The following is a 24,643-nucleotide window of genomic DNA, read 5'->3' on the forward strand; positions in this document are numbered from 1 at the left end:
TTCATGGTCTAGGCACAATTCCTACCCTTCTCTTCTTACACAGATAGAAAAACAGTATATATCTATACTTTATACACGTGTACTTAACCAAAGAAACAGTGTATCCCCATATAGATTCTCCTACTTTCTAAAATTATTTTTAAAGCTAGTCATAGTTATTTACTCTTCTTTTATACACCACCTTTTCATATATTTTTAGTTTAACTCTTCTTTTTTTATGCTTTTGACAGAATTCTGTTATCTTGAGAAGTTTGACTATATATATCCTTAAATACAATTTGCCACTTAAATTGGCTTAGTAAATCCTTTCCATATATTAACATGCTATATGAGTAAATGTAAATTTATGTCAGAATTTCATCCTGGGAATGTGCTTTGCTCCTGTGAGTTACATTTGTGTATGTGGCTTGGAAGAGCGTTGTCTGTGAAAATCAAATAATTCAGAGCATTGTTGCCTTTTGTAGTTTTCTTGTTTAATATTTCTGAACTCCCGAACAATCTCTATAATCAGCAGAGGAGGAGATGTGGGTACCACAAGGATGATGTACTAGACAGGGCCAAATCATTCAGCAGCCTGTGAAACCTCTACAGAGCTGATTGTAGGAAACCTCATAAAGTTCCTTGTCTACTTGTGAAATTATTGTTGCCTTGGTTAAATGAGAAAACAACTTTTAATTTTTATTATAAGATAGGACTTCCCTGGTGGCACAGTAGTTAAGAATCCCCCTGCCAATGCAGGGGACACAGGTTCGATCCCTGGTCTGGGAAGATCCCACATGCTGCGGAGCAGCTAAGCCCATGTGCCACAACTACTGAGCCCACGAGCCACAACTACTGAAGCCCACATGCCTAGAGCCCATGCTCCGCAGCAAGAGAAGCCACCGCAATGAGAAGCCTGCACACTGCAACGATAGCCCTTGCTCGCCGCAACTACAGAAAGCCCATGTGCAGCAGTGAAGACCCAATGCAGCCAAAAATAAATAATATATATAAATAAAATAAATAAATTTTTTAAAAAGTTTAATTTTTATTGTAAGAAAAATAGCCTATAATTTGAAGAGAAAAAGCACTTTAAAATAGAGGAAGCGTCAGGGGAATGTGTCACTAAGCATCAGGAATGTGTCACTTGTGTCTTTACCCCACTATCAGCAATATGATAGTTTAATTAAAAACCTCTTTCTGCTTCAGAGTCTCTCTTATCTGTTTGTGGTTTGAGATTACTGCACCGTCGGCAGAAGCGGATCATTGGTGGGACAAATTCTTTAAGGTAAAACGTTCTTCAAATACAGATTACACTGATAATTTCACCGTCCTTTGACTTATATTTACTTTATATAGACCATGTTCTTCAACTCACTATCCCCTGATTTATGAGATAGATGGGTTGCTGAAAAGTTATGTGGCAGAAACAAACTAACAGGAAATCTGAAAAAAATGTATAACTACAAATTTGTTTAATTTAGAATATATTTGTTTTGGACTTGACTCATTTTAATATAATTTTTTTATTTGTTGAATTTACTAGTGAAAAACCAGTGCTTTGCTTATTAAATACTTCTTCCGGGGAATTCCCTGGCGGTCCAGTGGTTAGGACTCGGTGCTTTCTCTGCCGTGGCCTGGGTTCAATCCCTGGTCGGGGAACTAAGATCCCACAAGCCAAAACAAGAAAAAAACTTCTCCAGGCTGCTTAGGTGAGGGAGAAAATATGCTTCAAATCATGAAATATAAAGAAGACACAGATTGTTTCCAAAAACGTCAGAATTTGGTGGGATGCATACACATGCTATAGGCAAGTCTTCAGGGTGGTCTGCTCAAAGTTGTAGGAATATTCATTCTGAAAGTAGGAAGGGAGTCTACATCCTAGTATCCCCTTTTTACTTCTTTCCTCCCACCTGCAAGCCTTCTAAGTCCTTGTTTTGCTGGATGACTGTCCTTGCTTTTCGGCCTTTTATGGATATTGATGAGTGGCTTACTTTCTTCTTAGGGGTGGTTGGCCTTGGCAAGTGTCCCTCCGGCTCAAGTCAGCCCATGGAGATGGCAGACTCCTTTGCGGGGCCACACTCCTGAGTAGCTGCTGGGTCCTTACAGCAGCACACTGCTTCAAGAGGTATGTGTCCACCTTTCCAAACAACTCGGTTTGGCTCTTATTTGCCAGTTCTTCCAATCCCTTCCTGCTCTACAGCGTGCTAGAAACTTGGGGTGTCAGAGCCAGGCTGTAGGCCTTCCTTGTCTCTACCAGCGGCACTGTGGAAGTGAGGGGGAAACATCAGGAGCAAACAGAGCTCTCAGGAAGCTACTTGCTACCTGGTGTTAAAGCAAACTCTAGAGTTAAGGAGAAGACAAGATCGGTTTTTGAAGGGGAGGCAGCTGTGTTTGTGCTTCCCCCAAGAACATATCTGAGGATGAAATCATATCCCCATATTGCTAGAAGAGACCTCAGATTATTTGATTATGAATGGTAAGGAATACGGAGTCCAGGTTTAGTGTTTTGATTTGAATTTTAGAACCTTTGGGTCTTCTTGGTGTTCTGTGTCTTTTAGATTTCTCTATTTGTACATGTCAGGTTGCATCCTGATTATTTCCGTTTGTCCCAGGAATTTTATCAGCCCAATCTGAAGTTTTCCCAGTTCAGAGGGGAAGCCATGCAGAGAGATTCAGTGTGCCAGAGTCACACTGCTTATGGTGACAGCACCTGCACTAGAACCTAGTGGTCCTTTCTCCTTGTCCTGTGCTCTTTTGTGGGCCCTGGCTAATGGCCATTTCCTCAGCATAAATTTTAGTATTTAAAAATGTATACCATTGCTTAGCAAATATTGATAGTTATTGAATCAAGATGATGAGTACAAGGGGTTTCACTATTCTGTGTACTTAAAATTACTCATAAAATGTTTTAAGTAAAACATGTACCATAGTGTTGAAAAATTGTTACAACCAAAAATTTGTTTTGTATTTTATCATATGCGAAAATATATGGCTTCATTGTGTATTTACAATCCATCCATGTAGATTTTAACTGCCATATGAGTGTTAACTCCTATTGTAAGATGAAACCAACCTCAGTTTATTTATTCTCCTACTGGTGGAAGGTTAGGTGGTTTCCATTCTTTCATTATTAAAAAACAATGTTGCATTAGATATCCATTACGTGTCTCATTGGTACAGACATGTGGGAGGATTGTGCTGGGTCCTGGAGTATGGGTGCCGTTCAATTTTACTAGACACTACCAACTTATGTTCTAAAGTAACTGTATCAGTTTATATCAGAGCAATGTGTAAGTTACTGTTTCCTCACATCCCTACCCCAACTTGATACCATCAACATTTTCAATTTTTGCCAGTCTTAGAGTTTTCGGATTTCTTTTTAATTCTATTTTCCTGATTAGTGTCTTCCTCTTTCATGAATTATTTGTTCACATCCTTTGCTTATTTTTCTATTCGATTGTCTTTTGTAATTGATTTAAACATATTTTGGGATATATTCTTTGTACAGAATCTTTGTTATTATGTGTTACAAATAACTTTTCTCAATCTGGGGCATGTCCTTTCCCTAGTTTAAGGTTTCTTTCTTATGAAGATGTTTTAATTTTAATATATTTAAATGTGTCAACTTTTAAGGTCTTATAAAAGCTTTGTATATCTTATTTTAAAAATTCTTCTTTAGCCCCATGTGAAGATGGTAGTTTTTTACAAAAAAAATTTACAATTTTGCTTTTCCTATTTAGATTTTTAATCTGTTTACAGTTTTTTTGGTGTGTGTGTATGGTATATGGTGTAAGGAAGGGACCTAATTTTATATTTTTCTTTATGGATAGTTTTCCCAGTACCTTTTAAAACTAAACATTCCATTCTTTACCAGCTGGTTTATGTCAACGGTGTTGTTTGCCAAGTTCTCATGTATCTTTGTTTCTAGAATCTCTATTCACTTCCTCTTATCTATTTTGATAAATATTGTGGACTAATATTCCATGTTCAAGGTGCTGCAGAAGACACAAATCTGTATTTTACATAGCCTTTGTCATTTCTGCGGTAATAATTGAGTTTGAGAGTTCACCTATATACCAGTGGGTTTAATATAGTCCTGTGTTACATGAATGGCACAGACAATAAAGATTCATTTATTAACTTAACAAAAAGTTATTGAGCCTGTAATGTTCCCAGGAATGTGCCATGCGCTAGAAATATCTCGGAGAATAAGATGGATAGGACCCTTGGTACCATGAGTTTTTAATGCAGCTATAGGAACCCAGAGGAGGGAGACATATGGGATCGAAAAAAGTTTAGAGTACCATTTTTAAAGTGTGGTCTTTTCACCGCAATATTAGGTATTGGGCTGGCCAAAAAGTTCATTCGGGTGTTTCTGTAAGATGTTACGGGAAACCCCGAATGAACCTTTTGGCCAACCCAATACATTCAGCTTATTAAAAATCCAGATTTCTGGGCCCCTATCCCAGATCTACTGAATCTTTGGAGCTAAGACCCGGGAGTTTACATTTTTTGTTTTGTTTTGTTTTGTTTTTCTGCGGTACGCGGGCCTCTCACTGTTGCGGCCTCTCCCGTCGCGGAGCACAGGCTCCAGACGCGCAGGCTCAGCGGCCATGGCTCACGGGCCCAGCCGCTCCGAGGCACGTGGGATCTTCCCTGACCGGGGAATGAACCCGCGTCCCCTGCATCGGCAGGCGTACTCTCAACCACTGCGCCACCAGGGAGGGCCTACATTTTTATCAAGCATCTTTGATGATTCTCGTGAACGTTAAAGGTTAAGACCCTCTTGCTCCTGGATAGAATAGAATGTGGTCTGGACTTTTGAAGAATGATGATGAGGAAGGCTATAATGGAGTTAACAGGATACTTATCCTTGCCCTATTCAACATATTAATCACTAAACTGAAACGGGACAGTGATGATAAATTAATCATATTTTTGATGCCAGGAGATTGGGAGGGACACGTAATATCTTAGAAGATTGGATTCATGGTGGCAAAGAATATTGGTAGGCTGATTCTAATAAAAAAGTAATGTGGAGGGCTTCCCTGGTGGCGCAGTGGTTGAGAGTCCGCCTGCCGATGCAGGGGACACGGGTTCGTGCCCCGGTCTGGGAAGATCCCACATGCCGCGGAGCGGCTGGGCCCGTGAGCCATGGCCGCTGAGCCTGCGCGTCCGGAGCCTGTGCTCCGCAACGGGAGAGGCCACAGCAGTGAGAGGCCTGCGTACCGCAAAAAAAAAAAAAAAAAAGTAATGTGGAATAAAGAGGAAGTAAAATGCTGCCTTTAGTTCAGGAAACCTGGCTTGAATGCAGCACACGTGAAAAAGACCTTATGGGTTTTAGCATCCTGCAACCTTAATAGTCAGTGATGCCATGTGGTTGCCCACAAAGTTAATCAGCCTTGGGCAGCCCTGACAGAACAGCGCCAACACAACAAGACGCTTGCTCTTCTGTCCTGTGCTCAAGCTGTTGTAGGGGGCAAAAGCACTGTCGCTATCAAACAGAGAGAACTGTGCTCAGTTCCGAGTGCCATCCTCTGACAAAGTGACATGGTGCACTAAGGAAGGCAAGCAGAAAGGCGAGAGTGTGTGGAATCAGATTAAATTCATTACCTGTTACTTCAAGTACCACAAATGCTAATGAAAGGTAATTTTCATTTTAAAATAGGAAAGAGGTCTGTTTCCTTTTTATTTCTTTAACACAAGACAAAGCTGGGATGGGCTGTATGTGGGAGGAGGAGTGAGTTCTGTTATGAAGTCTGTTCAAGCAAAGAGGCTGGATTCGTGTATTGGTAGAGGCTGGAGGTAGATAACATTTCGTGTTGAGAGCACAGTGGTGAGAAAGAAAGCATAAAGCATATTTGAAGGATGCCAGTTATTAGTTAGGATCGTGGATCTGCAATTTGTATAGCGGACTTACAGTAAAGAAGCAGGAAAGGTCTGGAATGCCAGGGTGCTGAATCTGTTTCATTCACTAGGCAGTGGGAAAACACTAAAGGTTTTTGAGCCTTGAAATATGATCACAGAGGAGTTTTAGGAGATGTATGGGATAGATCTGGGGGCAGGGGTCTGTGAACAGGCTTCAAATTATATGAGAAATATTTGCATACATGCTTCTGTGCCTTTTTCTGGAGTGACTCAAATTGGTCCATGTTACCAAGTGATTAAACCGATTGTGGTAGGAACTGGAGGGAGACTGGTTGTAAGGCTATTGTAATAAAGATAGAAGGTAGAAAAGAAAAGGAGGGAGAGAAGGTAGAGACCCTGATAGAAATCAATAGAACTTGGTACTGTGTAACCAGCGACTGGGATCTGGCCATCAAGACCAAGGTTACAGTTCCAGCTCCTCCAACTGTTAATTGTTTCACTTTGTGGGAATTATTTTAACCTCTGGGAGCCTCAATTTTCTCATCTGTAAAATGAAGGCAATAACGTTCTACAGTGAGGAACAAATGATCTGCGAAGTATGTGAAAGTATTCTATAAACTGTAAAATTCGAAACGAATGTTGGCTCTTATTATGTTGGGGTTCACAAAAAGGAATCAAAGATTATTATGAGCAAAAGTAGAGAATTCAGGATGATTTTATCCCACTGACTAGTGGAGAAAAACGAGGTAGGAAACTGCAGAGAAACTGGAGAAGCCCGTCTTGCGCTTAGAATTTAAGCAAAATAATTCAGTACGTTCAGTTTAGATTTTTCTCCTCTTGTTCAAGACTCCTTCTCTTTCAAGTAAATCTTTCTCTGCTAAAAGTTATAGACTTAGGGGTCCAAGGCTTAAAGTATTAAAGTCGGGTAATTGCCCAAAAATTCCACTTGAGGTTGAAAACTTTGATCTGACTTTTGAGTTCCCTCAAAGGTCTTTTTTTTTTTTTTTTAAGGTACACGTTTGGGTTTGTTTGTTTACATGTCACTATTCCTCCCTTGACCTGATCCTTCTAGATTATTGCTTCAAGTCAGTAATGGTCTCATTTGTGTTTATAAACCAAGTGTCTCGTTTATTACTTGGCACATACCAGACCCTCCTAAATGATGGATGCAGGATGAAAGTGGGGGCTCGGTTGCCAGGTAGTGGGTATGTTTAAGGATGTTGGACTCTTTAGAGGATGGTGGTATTTTAAACCTAGATCAACAGATAACTCCTTCCATACGTCATTCTGAGTTTCTTCCCATTATCTGTGCGGTATAATAGACAGCTGATTAAAAAACAGAGGAGCAGATTATGATATGCAACTTTTTGATGTGCTTTGGATAGACCGCAAGACTCTTTTAATGTGAGTAGGGAGAAAATTGTTTCGCAAAGGTGTTACAAGTTCATCTGACTTGGTTTGTAACCTTTACCGGATTTCATAGACTTGTTCTGAAGTGCCCAAGGAGGCTACACCTCACATCTTTATTCCAGTAAGTTTATTGACAGCCATAAGGACAGTTACCAGTGATTAGAACAAACTCCAAATTTTGTTTTCTGGGTTCAGGGACTTTGGATTAAAACAACCCTCCTTTAATCATCAGAAACTCTGAAGTTTGCAAAAAATAGTTTTCCTCTGGAATTGTAGACACTGTAGTACAGAAGCAATGTGGTCAGGTTCTGAGAGGTTACCATTTTTTTGATTTCTTGGGAGTCTAACTTAAGACCCACTGCTAGGGTACCTAGATTTCATATTTTGAAATTATCTCTCTCACCCCCGTTTCCTTTCTGTTTGTATCTCTGCTGCTTTAACTACTGGACTTCAATATATAAAATAGCTTCTTGTTCATGGGGCCTCCTTTGGTGCCTAAGTGTTGCAGTGATGATGTAGGCCAGTGCTCTTGAATAGCCATTCTGAACAATAGGCATAGATTGCTATCACCGTCTGTGTTACTTTATTCTACGGGATGACAGTTTTTTATGTTTATTTGTTTTGCCCCCACAGAGTAGTCACTCTTTTATGTAATCCTTATATCAGAATAATCTAGGAATGATGGCCTGGGGATGATGAGATCAGAACATACATAGTTACTCACATCCACCATCCTGTTACACTCATTTCCTATAGAGTTGTCTCTGTATGATGAGGGTACCTTACTGGAAGGCTGACAGTTCTAGTAATCCAGCTCTACATTCATAGCTTTCACGTATTGTGAGGTGTCCAAAACATTCTTTTATGCCAACGTTAACGAGGGTAACTGAGGTAGTTGGTGAATCACCATTTAAAGGCCTTCTATCCCATTTTTCACATTTTTCCTAGTGTTAATACAGACTTTGGAATGCAATATACCATTGACAGTTTGAAGCAGAAACTTGGATAAATTAAGTTTTTCTGCAGTTGCCCTATGAATTTTACACAATATAAATTGCTTGCTTTTGCTATTTTCTACTTTTTTTTTTTTTTTTTGCGACGCTATGTGGCTTGCAGGATCTTAGTTCCCTGACCAGGGATCGAACCCCTGACCCCTGCAGTGGACGCATGGAGTCCTAACCACTGGACCACCAGTGAACTCCCACTATTTCCTACTTTATTTTTAATTTTTTTTATTTCCTACTTTAAATCATTACTACAAGTACTGTAAAATGACCCTCTCTCTATGGTGGTATGGCAATATAATTGAGAGAAAAATTCCTGAATGTTAAACTAATTTCTTTTAATTGCTTGTTCTGATAACAAATGCCACTTTGGAGGAAAGAATGTGCCCAAAACAAGGATTCTTTCATTTCTGTAATTCTTCTGCAAATTTGATTTGATCAAGAATATAGCTTTACCTGATTTTATCTATTTGACTTTTTTGCCTAGAATCACCAGAGAAGCTGGAAATTGTCAGAGAATGCTGCTCTGAAAATCAGAAACATCTAAATTATTAGACATTATAATTAGAAAGATGAGCCACAGAGTAATGGGACTTTTTTTTTTTTTTTTTCGGTACGCGGGCTTCTCACTGCTGTGGCCTCTCCCGCTGCGGAGCACAGGCTCCAGACGCGCAGGCTCAGCGGCCATGGCTCACGGGCCCAGCCGCTCTGCGGCATATGGGATCTTCCCGGACCGGGGCATGAACCCGTGTCCCCTGCATTGGCAAGCGGACTCTCAACCACTGTGCCACCAGGGAAGCCCTTTTTTTTTTTTTTAAGTTTTACCTTTAAAAAAAATTAATTAATTAATTAATTTATAGCTGTGTTGGGTCTTCGTTTCTGTGTGAGGGCTTTCTCTAGTGTGGCAAGCGGGGGCCACTCTTCATCGTGGTGCGCGGGTCTCTCACTATTGTGGCCTCTCTTTTTGCGGAGCACAGGCTCCAGACGCGCAGGCTCAGTAGTTGTGGCTCACGGGCCTAGTTGCTCCGCGGCATGTGGGATCTTCCCAGACCAGGGCCCGAACCCATGTCCCCTGCACTGGCAGGAAGATTCTCAACACTGCGCCACCAGGGAAGCCTGGGACTTCTTTTTAAGAACAAAATGTTTGTGGTACTTAACATATGTTCCACCATGACCTAGTATATGGTAGAGTTCTTAAGAACATGGTCTTTGGTGATATACACAATACCATCAACTATGCTAAAACCATTTCCTGAACACACACTACATGTATGTAAGGGACAGTGCGAGGTTCTACAGGGAAGGTCTCTTCTCCATAAGCAACTGGAACCATTTACACAAGCAATTTCAGTCAACTACTTTTTGAGTTTCATCCAGACAACAGAGAAAGAAAAGATTCTAGAAGTAGCAGATGTGTACAGGCTGATGTAAAATACTGTCTTTTTAAAGAGATGAATCTATAAAGAAAGAAAATGACTGTCATAAAGAAAATGACCATGACCTGAATTAACTCTTCTAATTCTAGAGAATTTTAATTGTAGTTTAATTCCAGAATCTCAGAGAAATTGGAATAGTGGATTTTACTAACTGCCCTGTCTCAGATCCTCTCTTGCTCAAACTTGTCCAGGAATTTCATCCAATTTTTATTTGAGGGGGAGTTGAAAGCATTTCAGCAAAGCAAACAACTGAATGGCGTGTCAGCCAAAACCTGAAATGTTTGTTTTAGAAGCGTTTTTGAATAAAGTGTATCAAAATAACAAAAGCTCAACTAGAAAGACCTTAAAATGCATTGAAAAAGAATTCCTTGATATATTTTTCTTGAGAAGCCTAGAACCATAGAAAATGATTTCAAAGTGCAAAATCATACTGGTAACCTCAGCCAAAGTGTTATCCCTGAAGTATATATATATAATCGCACTCACTAGGAGAGGTGACACTGGAAGACAAATATTTGGTTAGAAAACTAATCCAGTCTTGTGTCAGATGCTCTTCAAATTCCAAGCATAAATCTATTCTAAGAATAACTGGAGTGAAAGGAGTGTGGGAATCACTGCTTGGGTTTAGCTGGTCCATTTCTTAAATCAGGACGACTTCAAAAGCATAGATTCTAATAAGGAACTTCATTTTAACAAGAATGATGCATTTTTCCTTCTTGTCAGGTAAATATTTTATTTTTATTCTCAGGTTAATATCAACTCCTGCTTGGTGAGCATATTAATTTGGGAGTATATTCAAAAATACCCGCTGAAATCTACCTGACCTGAGAACACAGTATAAGTATGGAATGTGTACGTGTTTGTGTTATGGCAGTCTGTTAGTCATCTCCTACTTCACCCAGTGAAATTCCAGGCATGAAGAGGCGGGCGTTATGCCCGTGCCTTTAAGTCTTTGGTTCAGTAATTCTCCAGACTGACTGTGAATTTGGATCACCCATGGTCCTACATCAGCCCTATTAATTTAATGTTCTCAGAGTCTGTGTGGCCTGGATATTTGTATTCTTTTTTTTTTTTTTTTGAGGTACGCAGGCCTCTCACTGTTCCGGCCCCTCCCGCCGCGGAGCACAGGCTCCGGACGCACAGGCTCAGCGGCCATGGCTCACGGGCCCAGCCGCTCCATGGCATGGGGGATCCTCCCGGACCGGGGCACGAACCCGTGTCCCCTGCATCGTCGGGCGGACTCTCAACCACTGCGCCACCAGGGAAGCCCCTAGACATTTGTATTCTTAAAAGTGGTACAGGTGATTCTGATGAACAGCCAGTATTAATGAGAACATTAGATCTTTGTGGAGACTTTTTTTAAAAAGTAACTTTTGTGATGGTGTTGTTATAACATAGGAATTGGTGAGAGGAGGTCTCATTTCAGTAAGTTCGGGATCAGAGTGTATGTATGTGAACAGAACGTGTCTTCCAAAAGAAGTCATTTAACATATATTTATTAAGAGCTTTCTCTGTGCAAACCACTTTGCTTGGTGCTGAGGATACAAAAGTGAGCATGACATAGTCTTTACACTTAAGGAGCCTTTAACTGGGGAGACCTGACATCTTAACAAGTTGTAGAAGCTGTTATAAACGCTCTGACGGTGCTACTGGGAGTGTTCAAAAGAAGGATTGGCTAGCTTTCGGGGAGGGCAGGAAGAGCTTCCTAGGAGCTCTTGAGACTTGAAAGATAAAATCAGTTTTTGCCATATTAGGATGAGGGGTGGAGGGAATGATATTGCAAATAGTCTGAATAAAGACAGGTTTGTCAGATGCCTCTTCAAGCGGCCAGAATGACAGGGACACAGACACGAGGAAGAGGGTGGTATCAGAGAGGTGGACAAGGGCCATTCTTGGATGGGTTTGTCTATCATTTAAGGAATTTGAACTTTACTATGTAGACAGTAAAGAGTATCTATCTGGAAGGGTGTCCAGAAGAGTAGTTATATTATTAGATAGAAACATTGTTCTGGCTGCAATGTGAAGGATGGCTTGAAAAAGTTGAAACTTGAAGCAGCAAGGCCATTTAGCAGACTGCTGTAGTAATCCAGGCATGAAGTGACGCGTTAAGGCAAGATTTCCCAAGACTTTAAAACTGGGATATTTAAAAAATAAATTTCCTTGCTGTAGTAATGTCCTGTTTCTTTGTTCACTGGCTGAAGACTCAATTTTTAGATAATGTAGGATATATTTATATAGCCAGTTTAGATGCAAGGATTATTTTAGCTGTATCACAGCTCTTTTTCAAAGAATGGAAAATATTGTTGCAATAACTTTTTTTTGGTTGAACAGTAATGTAATTATCTTAAATATAAAAAGTTGACATATGAAGGGAATGTCTCATAACTCGAGCTTAAAAGTTATAAGCAACACAAGAAACTGCATTAAAGAAAAATTTAAAAATAGGATGCCTACTTTATGCCATAGTATTTCTTTAGACCAGTGTTATCTACTAGATATATAACGTGAGCCACAAATACAAATCATGTATATAAATTTAAAGTTTCTAGTAGCCACATTAAAAGATTAAAAAACCAAATGGGTGAAATTAACTTCACCCATATATTATATATCATTATATATGATATATTTCATTTAACTCAGTATATCCAAAATATCATTGCAGAATATGATATGAAATTGAGATATCTGATAGTCTTATTATCTAGAGAAACAATATATTTTATATTCTTTTTTCATAGTAAATATTTGAAATCTTGTGCATATTTTTGTACTTTTAGCACATCTCATTTTGGACCAACTGCATTTCAAGCACTTCATTAGCCACATGTGGCTACTGTACTGGACAGTGAAGCTTGAGATAATTTCTTAGATTTCATTCCAAACATATATGAAACATTTCAGCAGCACTTTCAAGGATGCATTGATAGTTATTCTTGTTAGAAACATAAGTCACTTGGGATTTTGCTTTAAAACCTGAATATATTAATGAGTCCTATTGAATTTTTATAATACATTAGTATCAATACACAGAAAGTAGAAGTGAGTTATTAAAATATCTGATTATTCTTCATGACTATTACTTTTTAGAGTTTCAGGATATGAAATAATCCTCAACTTAAAGTTTGAAGTGGAACCCATAAGAAGATAGTCTCTAGGTACAATATATGAAAAGCCTTCTGAACTTTAAAGATATGTGATAATTTAAGGTTGAAAATGGAGAATTTCAAGGAACCACAGGAAATTATTAGTTTCATAGATCACTGGTAGGTGGTTGTATAAGCTAAATCATCTTCGTTGCATTGTTCAGGTTTTTGAGCTGACAGTTAAGAAAATCACTTTATATATTGCAATGTTGTCAGAGCCCTACTTAGGGTTATAAGAATCTTTGAGCAACTTATAACTTCCAGAAATGTTATAGGAATAAATGAAAGGTTATTTCAAATAGGCAGTCACTAGAAACTTCCAGTGTTTGAATACCACTTCTCTAAATTCACATTCAAGAACAGGCCCCGTTTCCAGTGGAAGGTATTGAAGTTTTGATAAAAAAAAAAATTAAGGTGAGAGCTGTTAAATGTTTGTTTTTCCCTTTGAACGGTCAGATGCTAGCGGTAAGTAGGTGGTGAGTTGATGAAACCAGAGTTGGAGTTTTGGCAGATCAGGGAAAGAAGGATTGAGTTTTTGCAAAAGAGTGATGATGGAATCCAAGCCTTGTAAGAAGGCATAAGCAGAGTGAGAATGACATGAAAAAACTAGTGGGGCTGACGGATTGAAGTCCAGTGGGGGTGAAGAGCTGTGGATGGAGCTGTAAAACTGTAAAGATAGGAGGTACTTAAGTATGAGTAGAGCTGTAAAACTGTCAAGATGAGATGCTTGAAATCAAGACTTCAAAAATGTGTAATATTTGGTGAGTATGAGCTGTAGGTGGGGGGCTGAGATCAAGTAGAGAAAACACTCTCTGCAGGTGAGGAGGTTAGGGAACTAAAAGGGAAAGGTGTTGGGAATTAAGTCATTGAGAATGTTTTAAGTAGCTATAGAGGAGAAGCGAGCAAGGTGCTATACTCTTCAGTGAGGAAGAGGAAGTGATCAGGAGGTGGGTTGGCTGATGTATTTTAGGTTGGTGGTTCTCAAGTGGGGACAATTTGCACCCTAGGGAATGTTTGGAAATATCTGGAGACATTTTTGGCTGTCAAACTGGGGTGTGTGTATGTGAGTGTGCATGCTACTGGCATCTAGTGAATTGAGGCCAGGGATGCTTCTAAACATCCTACAATGCCCAGCACAGCCCCTTGCAACAAATGATAATCTGGTCCCAAATGTCAGTAGTGCTGAGGTTGAGAAACTGCTTTAGGCAGATGTATCAGAATCAAGGTATGCTGGCTGAAAAACAGGCTGAGAACTGTCAATCAAGTAAATACTGTGTTTCTATTTTAATTGAATAGTTCCTGTGGAAAAAAGACACATTCATTAAAAATAAACATTCATTCATTCATTCACTAAATCAACAAACATACGCTGCATTCCTACTTAACTGGCATCACTATTCTCAGTGTGAACACAAGGATCCCTGCCCTTGAGTACCGTTTGTTCAAGGTCGGGGGGGGGGCGGGGAGGCAGAGAACAATAAATACAATAAACAGTAAGTTAGATGATTTGTTAGAAAGTAGTGTTTAATAAAAAAGGAAAAGTAAAGCAGATTAAGGATATTGGGAGTGCTGGGGGATGGGAGCACAAGCAAGGGTGGGTTGCAATTTTAGATGTCAAGGTAGGTCTTACTGAGGTGATGTCTGAACAAAGATTTAAGAGATGAGAGCATATAACGAATGTATGTTGCCCTGAAGATAGTTTTGGTCTGCATTCAGTTCACAGAAAAGAGGAGTAAAGTGGATTGTGCTAAGTGCTTTGGGGGATACAGAGTTAAATCAGACATAGTTTCTGCCCTCATGGAATTTCAGGATGAACTAACAATCTTGGAAATGATAGAAAAATGATGACAGCAAACACAGGATGGTAATTTTGCCCTATACTCTTTGTTCCTGTTTTGATCCTTTTTCATGGCGGGGAAATGACAGGTTAGTGATTAGTCCTTACTTTCCACATTTGCTCCTTCTCAGAAAACAGATGGTAACCTGGGTTAAATAGTGAAATGAATGAAGAAAAAAAGTGATGACAGTGGGTTTAGAGTGTGAGCCCGAGAGCAGTGGGATCAGAGAAAAGGAAAGGAAGGTTCAACTTATAAAAGGGATTAATGATTTGGAAGAAAGACTTACAAGCATCTCTATTAACCTTCCTGGCTGACAGTTACCAATTTACAACATTTGAAACAAGCCTCCCATTAGCTCTCTCTGCCCCCCAGGTATGGTAACAGCACTAGGAACTATGCTGTTCGGGTTGGGGATTACCATACTCTGGTGCCGGAGGAGTTTGAGGAAGAAATTGGAGTTCAGCAGATTGTGATTCACCGGGAGTATCGACCAGACAGCAGTGACTACGACATCGCCCTGGTTAGATTACAAGGACCAGAAGAACAATGTGCCAGATTCAGCAGCCACGTTTTGCCAGCCTGTTTGCCACTCCGGAGAGAGAGGCCACAGAAAACAGCCTCCAATTGTTACATAACAGGATGGGGAGACACAGGTAACAAATAACCCAAAGAAACAATTAAAATCTGGGCACCTGCTTGTGTCTGGGATTATCCATACATTTGAGTGTACAGTGGGTAGCAAAATCTTAAAGGGGGTTCAGGCTTAGTTGTTTGGAAATTCTGCCAAGTGTGAGACGCATGCGTGTAATCTGGATTCATACCCTGAGGGTACTGTGGTTCCCATTAGAACTTAGACCCGACTCAGGATTTGGGCCTAGCTGTCTCTATTTTAAAAAGTTTTCCTAATGACTTTGATGTAGCTACCCCAGCAAAGGGCTTTGGTGTTTGATGGTTTCTTTGTTGTAATGGAGCCCTTTATCAAAGTAAATCTTATGCAGAATTCCTAAATGAAGAACAGACAAAAATCAGAGCTGCTGAGGTTCAAGAGGAAGGATCCAGCTCACTTACTTGGGTTTCTCCTTCCACAACCCCCTTCTCATTCTTCCCACCTCCCCGTCCCCAAGCAGGATAGTGTTCAGCTTGTGCTCTTCTCAGGCAAACAGCTTTCTGTATTGTCTCGCTAGAGTTAACATCAGCTAGTGCTTGCTCAGGATGGTCTTCGAAACATCTAGGTCTCACCTGGATTAGGTGCTCGACTCACAAATGACTGAGTAAGGAGAAATGATTGGGTTGACTGCTCTCCATTAAAAGTAATTAAAACTGAAAAGAACATCAGATAAGTATTTCTACAGGTGATAATTTCAATAAGGTTATATTTAGTAAATATAAGTATTTGTTTTCATTTTACCCCATGCTACATTAAATCTGGGCTTTAAACTTACATTATTTCATAGCAGCAAAATGTAGAACATCTGTAGCAGATACACAATACTGAAAAAGCTCTGCGACCAATCCTGAAATAAACCTTAAAAAGTGGAAACATTTCCTGAATGATATGATAGAATCAAGTCAGAGTAAATGCCTTCTCACGACGCTGTGCTGATCTGAGGCAAACTGAAGGCTGGAGTATAGCTGTTGAAATTATTACTTCATCAGGAAAGGGAATCCAGTCACCTCCCTTTAGACACTACATCTGAATAGAGATGACAAAGAAAGTAAATTTTACAAAATGTTTTATTGTGGATGAATCACTCCAGTTGAGTAAATAGGATTGGAGAATAATGTGGAGTTTATATCCAAGAAAAGGCTATCATGGAGAACCTATCAATTATACATTTTAGCCACTAAATAGAGAATGAGTGGCTTACTAGTAAATAGAATATGTTAACAAGTGGCTAAACTTCAGCCTGTTTCTATGTAAGAATGTTGTTTCTGAACCATCTTTATGAAATGCCATGTTTCTCTTGAGGATAGTAATTGCCACCTTATGTGCTTATATAGATTTATAATTAATCCTCAAGTCAGTGAAGTAGATGAGTCCTAGAGCAGTGGATTTGCTAATACAGAGCCAGCATGAACGCACCCTCAGTGTTTTAATATACAGAATTCAAATTCTAAAGCCTGCACAAATGTGCTTTCTGTAGGTTACCTTTTTCTACTGGGCAAGTCTGTAAGCGTTACTAAAGTATTCTTCCAAAAATGCGGTACTGAGAAACAGAATGGTGAAGGGTTAGAGTATGGTTAAGTGCAAACAATAAAAAAAATACCATTTATAGTTATCACTCACTTAAACTACACTAATGCCACAATAGGGCTTTTTATTTCAATAGGGCTATTAAATGTTCATTAAACTGTTAAATGTAGCTCTTTTCACTACCATCTTTACCTGGCATCTAATTCAATTATTTGGCCTGCATAGGACGAGCCTACTCAAGAACTCTACAACAAGCAGCCATCCCCTTACTTCCCAAGAGGTTTTGTGAAGACCGTTATAAGGGTCGATTTACAGGAAGGATGCTCTGTGCTGGAAACCTCCATGAACACAAACGTGTGGACAGCTGCCAGGGAGACAGCGGAGGACCACTCATGTGTGAACGGCCAGGAGAAAGCTGGGTTGTATACGGGGTGACTTCCTGGGGATATGGCTGTGGGGTTAAGGATTCCCCTGGTGTTTATACCAAAGTCTCAGCCTTTGTACCTTGGATAAAAAGTGTCACCAAACTGTAATCCTTCATGGAAACCTCAAGAAAATAATATTTAGAGTATCTGTTGGAAACTTTCCAACATTGGCATTTAGCTGAGATGCCAACTAACGGGAACGGAGATCTGTGTTTCTGTGTTTTGTGTTGTCGTAAGAACTGTGCACCCCTTTGCTGCTTGAGAATTTGTGATGTGAACATTTTGGCTACAGATACCTCAGTGTAGTAATGATTATCCTTATTTAGCAGTTGCCTACCCAAATTAGTTTAATGGACACTAAATTCATTATTCCCATGAGTCTTGTCTCTGCCTGTTTCTCAGCATTCTCCAGAGATTATTGTATACTGATTGTGCAGTCAGGCTGTTTTTACATTTACTTGGATTGAGAACTCCTTTATAACTGAATCAATATGGTATATATTCATATAAAGAGCCTACATTTGACATAAAAAAATACTCTTTACTATACTCAAAATAAGAGTGGCAGGCTTTCCTGGTGGTGCAGTGGTTGAGAGTCTGCCTGCTGATGCAGGGGACACGGGTTCGTGCCCCGGTCCGGGAAGATCCCACATGCCGCAGAGCGGCTGGGCCCGTGAGCCATGGCCACTGAGCCTGCGCGTCCGGAGCCTGTGCTCCGCAACAGGAGAGGCCACAACAGTGAGAGGCCCGCGTACCGCACCCACCAAAAAAAAATAAGAGTGGCATTGTTTTCTGTTCATGTAATTTTTTAAGCTCGGACTTTTTTCCTTAGGCTGATAAAAATATCAGACCACATCTTTCTGGCCTTTCGTGAGAAAATCGAAGGCCAAAAAAGATAAAGGAATTCTATTATAAACTGACTGGAAAGGAATATCATTGTCACAGTACATTCCTGAATGAAGCCTTTGTACCAAGCACTATGGCAACTAAAGAGAAAAACATTCTAGCTACCTTGTATGTTGTTAGCACACTTCAGCATTCCTGAAAACATAAGAATTGCCTTCAAACTGTTTAATGCACAACCTAATTCAATCTGCTTGATTACTTTTAATCACTTCAAATTTACAGCTTGGTAAAAATATGTTTTTTCTTTAGCATCATGCTGTTTTCCAGACCATGATTTAAGAGTGCCACCTACTGCAACCTTCTGGCAACTAACTTAAACCTGCAGACTATCCTGATACAGTCCCATCTAATAAAAATAGACCATTAAAAATGTTTTCCCTGTCTATAGTTTGGGAAAGTTTAAAATAACTGTTATGTTTAATCCATATACCACTTATGTGCTAGGTGGCTATGCACCTCATTGACAATTTATAAAAGGTAAGATTTTATAATATTTCTAGTTTTCAAATGGGTTAACAGGCAGAGGCCAAGATGACACAGCTGTTGAAAGGCTTTGAATCCAAACTCCAGAACAGGAAGAGTCCCAATGCAGACAAGAGCATCTCCTTCCACCCCTCTAACCCATGGTTCTCCTGTCTAAAGGTAAGTTTTCCTTCCCGCTGTTTCCCAAAGGAGTAAGGGATAGCTGCTTATATTATGTATCCTACAGGGCATTCTTGGTAGCAGCACAAAATCTTTGCCCAAATATAAAAGGTAAGCCCTCAGGATACTTGAGTAGACTGCTATCACGAGTCCTTCTCAAAATCCCAGGTAGTAAAAAAAGGTGAAGAGGTGAGTACAAACTATAGGATTTAGAATGCTTAAGTAATCCTCTTAAATGGCTAACTCGCCAGGGAGGGACTTCACCCCCATCCCTTTCCCTTCTGTATCATACTGCATCCCTTTTGTAAATTCTGAGCTATGTAAAACAACTGGTGCTAACCTGAAAGTGCTTTATAGTTTACTACTTTGCAGAACTGCAATGCAGTTCAAGTAGAATAGCACTAAAACGTTTTCTAAACACTCATGACTTTGATAAAGGAAAAACCTGCAATGCAGGTGAGAAAATTTATCTTCCTGAAAGTTTCTCATGGGCCATCCTTGTAATTGAACTACAACGCTGATGCAAACATTTATATTGGCTTTTTAACTAGACCAGAGGCTGGCAAACTTAAAGAACAGATAGTTAACAGATGGCCTGCAGTTTGCTCAACCTTGAGGTAGAATGCTTGGTTCATAAAATATGCATTTATTATAGCTTAATTTTCTTATTAAATGTTAAGTGTGAGTTTTAAAGATGCACGTGTTCAGTGTACATCTGTGTAAATAAAGTGCATAGCTTTTCACTGTGCAGTTTCCTTAATCTTCTGTGTGGTATTAAATGACCCTACTCTCTTCCTCAGGGGTAAACTGGTTTTTATGTATAACAGTTTTCTCCAAATAACACCTTACACAACAATACTAATTCATGTTACTTCCACTCGAGCTCCCAACAGTGGAACAGGAGGTAGCCTGTTCACTACTTGTAGTTACCTTTGCACTTATTAGTCATTCAGTCAGGGAACACTGACATCTGTACAAATCGAGCATTTTATTGATATAGCAAGGAAGCACTTATTTATTCTCCATTTAAATACCATACTTGAGATTTAAAATCACATTTGGCAGTGTACTTCAGGATGCTAATAAGACTTCACCCATATCGCTTTGGATTTCTTGACTTCTGCAAGAGAAGAAAACCAGCTTTATAAAACTCTAATTTGTGTACTTACCTCATGGTGCTGAGTCTTAGCAGCTACTTCAGTTACTTTCTATTCAGTTGGCTATTTACTCTTTTAAATTACAAAATGCCGGCAAAATATACCAATTTTGGCCTTCCAAATCCTTAGCACTAAGGGTTTCAGATTCAGAAATAAATAAATAAATATATATGTATATATAACAGGAACGTACCTTGTTGTTTTCCATCATCCACTGGAACAATTAGCTCAGCTTCCTAAAAACATTTGAACAGTAGTTAGATGTCTGCCCAATAACCCAGTACCCTCCAGATTTTTAAAGTGAAGAATGTTACTTGTGCAAGTCAGAATCTGATACCAATTAGATGGTGACAGCTTTGCCAATAAACAAGAATATGCTCTTCCATGGCTAGGAAGGGAGACTGCCACAGCTGACAGGTCCCAAAGATACATGGAGATTCATAATCCCAGAAAAGACCAGCAAGGACAACTACAGATACTACTCACCACCTGGATCAAACTGGCGGGTTATCAGGATGCGGTGTTATTATTTCATAGTGTCGGAGTAGATTCAAGATGGCCACATGACACCAACAGCAGAACTAATGACCTTAACCGGAGTCATCAGCTGCATTTAACCTTTGCCGGAAGGCCCACGGCCCACCGGCGCTAGTTTTCCGACTCAGCGCCCCCGGTTGAACGTGGCTGCCCCGCGAATCAATGAACATTTAAGCCCACTCAGGAGTTTTAACCTAGAGGTTTTCCAAGCTGACGTCGATCTACTTCTACAAGACTGTTGCATCTCCTGCATTTCAAACTTGGCCAAAAGTTCTGTCTTAAGTATTTTAGCACACGAAACACAACGCAGTACTTCCACCTAAACTCGACGCTTCCCGGATGTAAAAGGCCGAATCCTTCGCCACACGCTCTCTTATAGAGCGGGTGACGCTATTCCGGGGAAAAGCCGCGAGGGGCGGGGCCTATGCGCTTTCTCCCCGCCCCGCCCCGCCCCGCCCCGCCCTCCCAGCTCCGCTGAGGTTCCACCCCATCCGTTGGCCACCAACTTTCATTTTTTTTTTGCGGTACGCGGGTCTCTCACTGTTGTGGTCTTTCCCGTTGCGGAGTACAGGCTTCGGACGCGCAGGCTCAGCGGCCATGGCTCACAGGCCCAGCCGCTCCGCGGCATGTGGGATTTTCCCGGACCGGGGCACGAACCCGCGTCTCCTGCATCAGCAGGCGGACTCTCAACCACTGCGCCACCAGAGAAGCCCAGGCCACCGTTTTCTTGATGGCCCTCCCCTTCCTCAGCTTCTCCACCCCGCCTCGCCCCCGCGCTAGATCTGGGCTGCTCACGTGGCCTCCGATTCTGACGCGTGCGCATTCAGAGCTGCCAAAAGTCCTCGCGAAATCAGGAAATCTTGCTGGCCTCGCGCGTCCGCTGAGTGAAGAAGGCGGAAGGGCTGTTTTGTTAGGAGTTACTTTACAAGTCACCCTTGTTACCAAAGCACCAGGTTCGATAGTTCTCTGCTTAACCTTTTTGTTGGTTGATTTTCATGGAATTAGCTGATTTTTTTTTTTTTTTTGGTCTCTCTGCTAAAAAACTCCGTATTTTCCCGTGTTCTGCCGACATTGCTGTTCCTGAAGCGCAGGTGTCAGTGGTCTGCAATCAGTTTTTGTTTTGTTTTGGGGGAGCCTAATCTCTTAGGAGTATTTGCACTCTACTGAAAGCCTTGCCAAACGATTTTGTAAACACAAGATTAGGAAAAGGAAAGGGTATTAGACCGGACGAGCGTGCGGGAGACCCTTTTACACGCGTGTGTGAACGTTTCCCGTGTTGCCTTCGGAGCCAGGGTTTGTGGTCCACAAGCTAGCCGCTCCAGAGCGTCTGTTGACTCTTGCAAGTGGACACCTGGGTCTTAACTTCCCAGCTGTACGTTTCTTTGGGGATGCAGCTAAAAATATGGTAGGTCTATTTCTTGAAAACGGGAATTACAGACGTTTAGGAATACTTTTAGTCCTAGATATGTGCTTGTTAAATGCCATTTAAATTTATTTTCTATTTTCCCTTTTAATTTTCCTCCGGTATGAGACAAAAAGGTGGATCGAGGTAAAGCTTTTACTTAGTAGTGGACCATTTGGGGCACTGTGTTGCAGCAGTTGCTGTCAGGGATAATGTTATCTAGCGATCTGGTGAATAAAGTGCTACAAGAGAGATCTGTGAAGCTTCATGAAATCACTACATACTTTTCTAGGGGAAAGAATTTAGGGCAAAAATTCGTTATGGTTAGGGTTGGTATGGACAAGTTTATAGGGCATAAAATTTGAAAGAACTAAAGTTGTTTTTAAGGCTCACTTTTTCCTTTCTTCACCTTAACTTTACTCTCTTCATGATACTAGTGAATGGAAAGAACTACACAATAATAAGGTTTAAATAACGTCACAGTGGGAAATTTTGCCAAATTAGATTTGATTTAGAAACTCTAACAGCATGTGTTGTTTTGCTAGGCCTGGTCTAGCAAAATACCACAGACAGGATGTCTTAAACAACAGTAATTTATTTTCTCATAATTTTGGAGACTAGAAGTCTGAGATCAAGGTGTCCACAGGTGTGTTTCTTCAGAGATCTCTGCTTGACCTGTAGATGGGCCTGTTTCTTCACATCCTCTTCTCTCTGTGCCTATCTGTAACTTAATATCTTCTTATAAGGACACCGGTTATATTGGATTAGGGCCTGTCCTAATGACCTCTTTTAACCTGAATTATTTTTTTAAAGACCTTATCTCCAAATATAGTCATATTCTGAGGTACTGGGGGGGGGTTAGGACTTAAGCATAATGAATTTCGGGAGGACTCAATATAGCCCCTAACACCATTCACTTATGCTAACCTAGTAAGATTTAGTGAAGATGTTAAAATGAATGTGTTGGGTTAAAGTGCTAAAACACTGGATGAATGAGAGAGAGGGAGAGAGAGAGAACCCTCATATTTTGTTTATGCTCTTTTCTCCATCTTGAATGTCTTTCCATCTATTTCCCATCTATTTTCTTTTTTTCTTCCTGTAGTTGACATAACGTTAGATTAGTTTCAGGTGTACAACATAATGATCTGATATTTGTATATATTCTGAAATGATCACCACAGTAAGTCTAGTTAACCTCCATCCTCATTCATAGTTACAACATTTTTTTTTTCTTGCGGTGAGAACTTTTAAGATTTACTCTCTTAGTAACTTTCAAATGTACAATACACTATTATTAACTATAGTCACTATGTTGTATATTACATCTCCAGGAGTTACTTATTTTATAACTTGGAGTTTATATTATGAGTCTATGGGTGGTGGTGGTGGTGGTTGTTTTTTTGATTCCACATATACATGAGATCATACAGTGTTTGTCTTTCTCTGTCCAATGTATTGCATTTAGCATAATACCCTCAAGATCCATCCATGTTGTCACAAATGGCAAGATTTCATTCTTTTTTATGGCATAATAGTATTCCTTTGTGTGTGTGTGTGTGTGTGTGTGTGTGTGTGTGTGTACCACATCTTCTTTTTTCATTCATCCATCAGACACTTAGGTTGTTTCCATATCTTGGCTGTTAAAAATAACCCTTCAGTGAACATGGGGGTGCATATATCTTTTTGAGTTAGTGTTTTGTTTTCTTTGAGTAAATACCAAGGAGTGGAATTGCTGGATCACCCTCTAGTTCTACTTTTAATTTTTTTGAAGAACCTTCATACTGTTCTCCATAGTGGCTACACACCAATTACATTCCCACCAACAGTGCATGAGGGTTCCCTTTTCTCCACATTCTTACCAACACTTGTTATTCCTTGTCTTTTTGATAATAGCCATACTAACATGTGTGAGGTGATATCTCATTATATTTTTGATGTACATTTCCTGATGACTAGTGACATTGAGCATCCTTTCAAGTGCCTCTTGGCTGTTTGCATGTCTTTGGAAAAATGTCTATTTAGATCTTCTGCCCATTTTTTTTTTTTTTTTTTGCGGTATGCGGGCCTCTCACTGTTGTGGCCTCTCCCATTGTGGAGCACAGGCTCCGGACACGCAGGCTCAGCAGCCATGGCTCACGGGCCTAGCCGCTCCGCGGCATGTGGGATCTTCCCGGACCGGGACACGAACCCGTGTCCCCTGCATCGGCAGGCAGACTCTCAACCACTGCACCACCAGGGAAGACCCTGCCCATTTTTTTTTTTAATGGATTGGATGTTTTTGCTATTGAGTTGTATGAGTTTTTATATGTTTTGGATATTAGCTCCTTAGCAGGATATATGATTTGCAAATACTTTCTCCCATTCAGTAGGCTGCCTTTTCATTTTGTTGATGGTTTCCTTTGCTGTGCCAAAACTTGTTAGTTTGTTGTAGCCCCACTTGTTTATTTTTGCTTTTATTGCCTGTACTTTTGGGGTCAGTTTCAAAAAATCGTCTCCAAGGGACTTCCTTGGTGGTCTAGTGGTTAAAACTATGTATTTCCAATGCAGTAGGCATGTGTTCAACCCCTGGTCAGGGAACTAAATTGCCACATGCTGTATGGCACTGGGAAAAAAAAAAAATCATCACCAAGACTGATGTCCAGGAGCTTACCACCTATGTTTTCTCCTAGGAGTTTTATGGTTTCGGGTCTTACATT

At 40.2% G+C, this 24,643-nt stretch overlaps 1 protein-coding gene, 1 long non-coding RNA gene and 1 other non-coding gene across 3 annotated transcripts in view; 1 reads left to right on the forward strand and 2 right to left on the reverse strand.

Annotated features, from left to right (window-relative positions):
• PRSS12 (serine protease 12) overlaps nt 1-17,681 on the forward strand; it is a 75,514-nt gene extending 57,833 nt beyond the window's left edge. Inside the window, exons 10-13 of the mRNA XM_032633485.1 lie at nt 1,189-1,267; nt 1,985-2,107; nt 15,057-15,337; nt 17,104-17,681. Coding sequence (XP_032489376.1) covers nt 1,189-1,267; nt 1,985-2,107; nt 15,057-15,337; nt 17,104-17,411 — 791 coding nt within the window. The 3' untranslated portion in view covers nt 17,412-17,681. The remainder of the gene's footprint in view (nt 1-1,188; nt 1,268-1,984; nt 2,108-15,056; nt 15,338-17,103) is intronic.
• A 2,138-nt stretch (nt 17,682-19,819) lies between these two features.
• Nucleotides 19,820-20,904, reverse strand: LOC116754653. The gene is made up of 3 exons (XR_004350110.1): nt 20,495-20,904; nt 20,202-20,244; nt 19,820-19,971 (listed from the first exon to the last, which is right to left on the reverse strand). It is a non-coding gene; the product is annotated as an uncharacterized LOC116754653 (long non-coding RNA).
• Nucleotides 20,314-20,444, reverse strand: LOC116754831. Its single transcript, XR_004350168.1, has one exon. It is a non-coding gene; the product is annotated as a small nucleolar RNA SNORA24 (small nucleolar RNA).
• Nucleotides 20,905-24,643: the final 3,739 nt, after the last annotated feature.

This window comes from Phocoena sinus, chromosome 5 (genome assembly GCF_008692025.1).
Source record: "Phocoena sinus isolate mPhoSin1 chromosome 5, mPhoSin1.pri, whole genome shotgun sequence".
In the NCBI taxonomy this organism is placed as follows: domain Eukaryota; kingdom Metazoa; phylum Chordata; class Mammalia; order Artiodactyla; family Phocoenidae; genus Phocoena; species Phocoena sinus.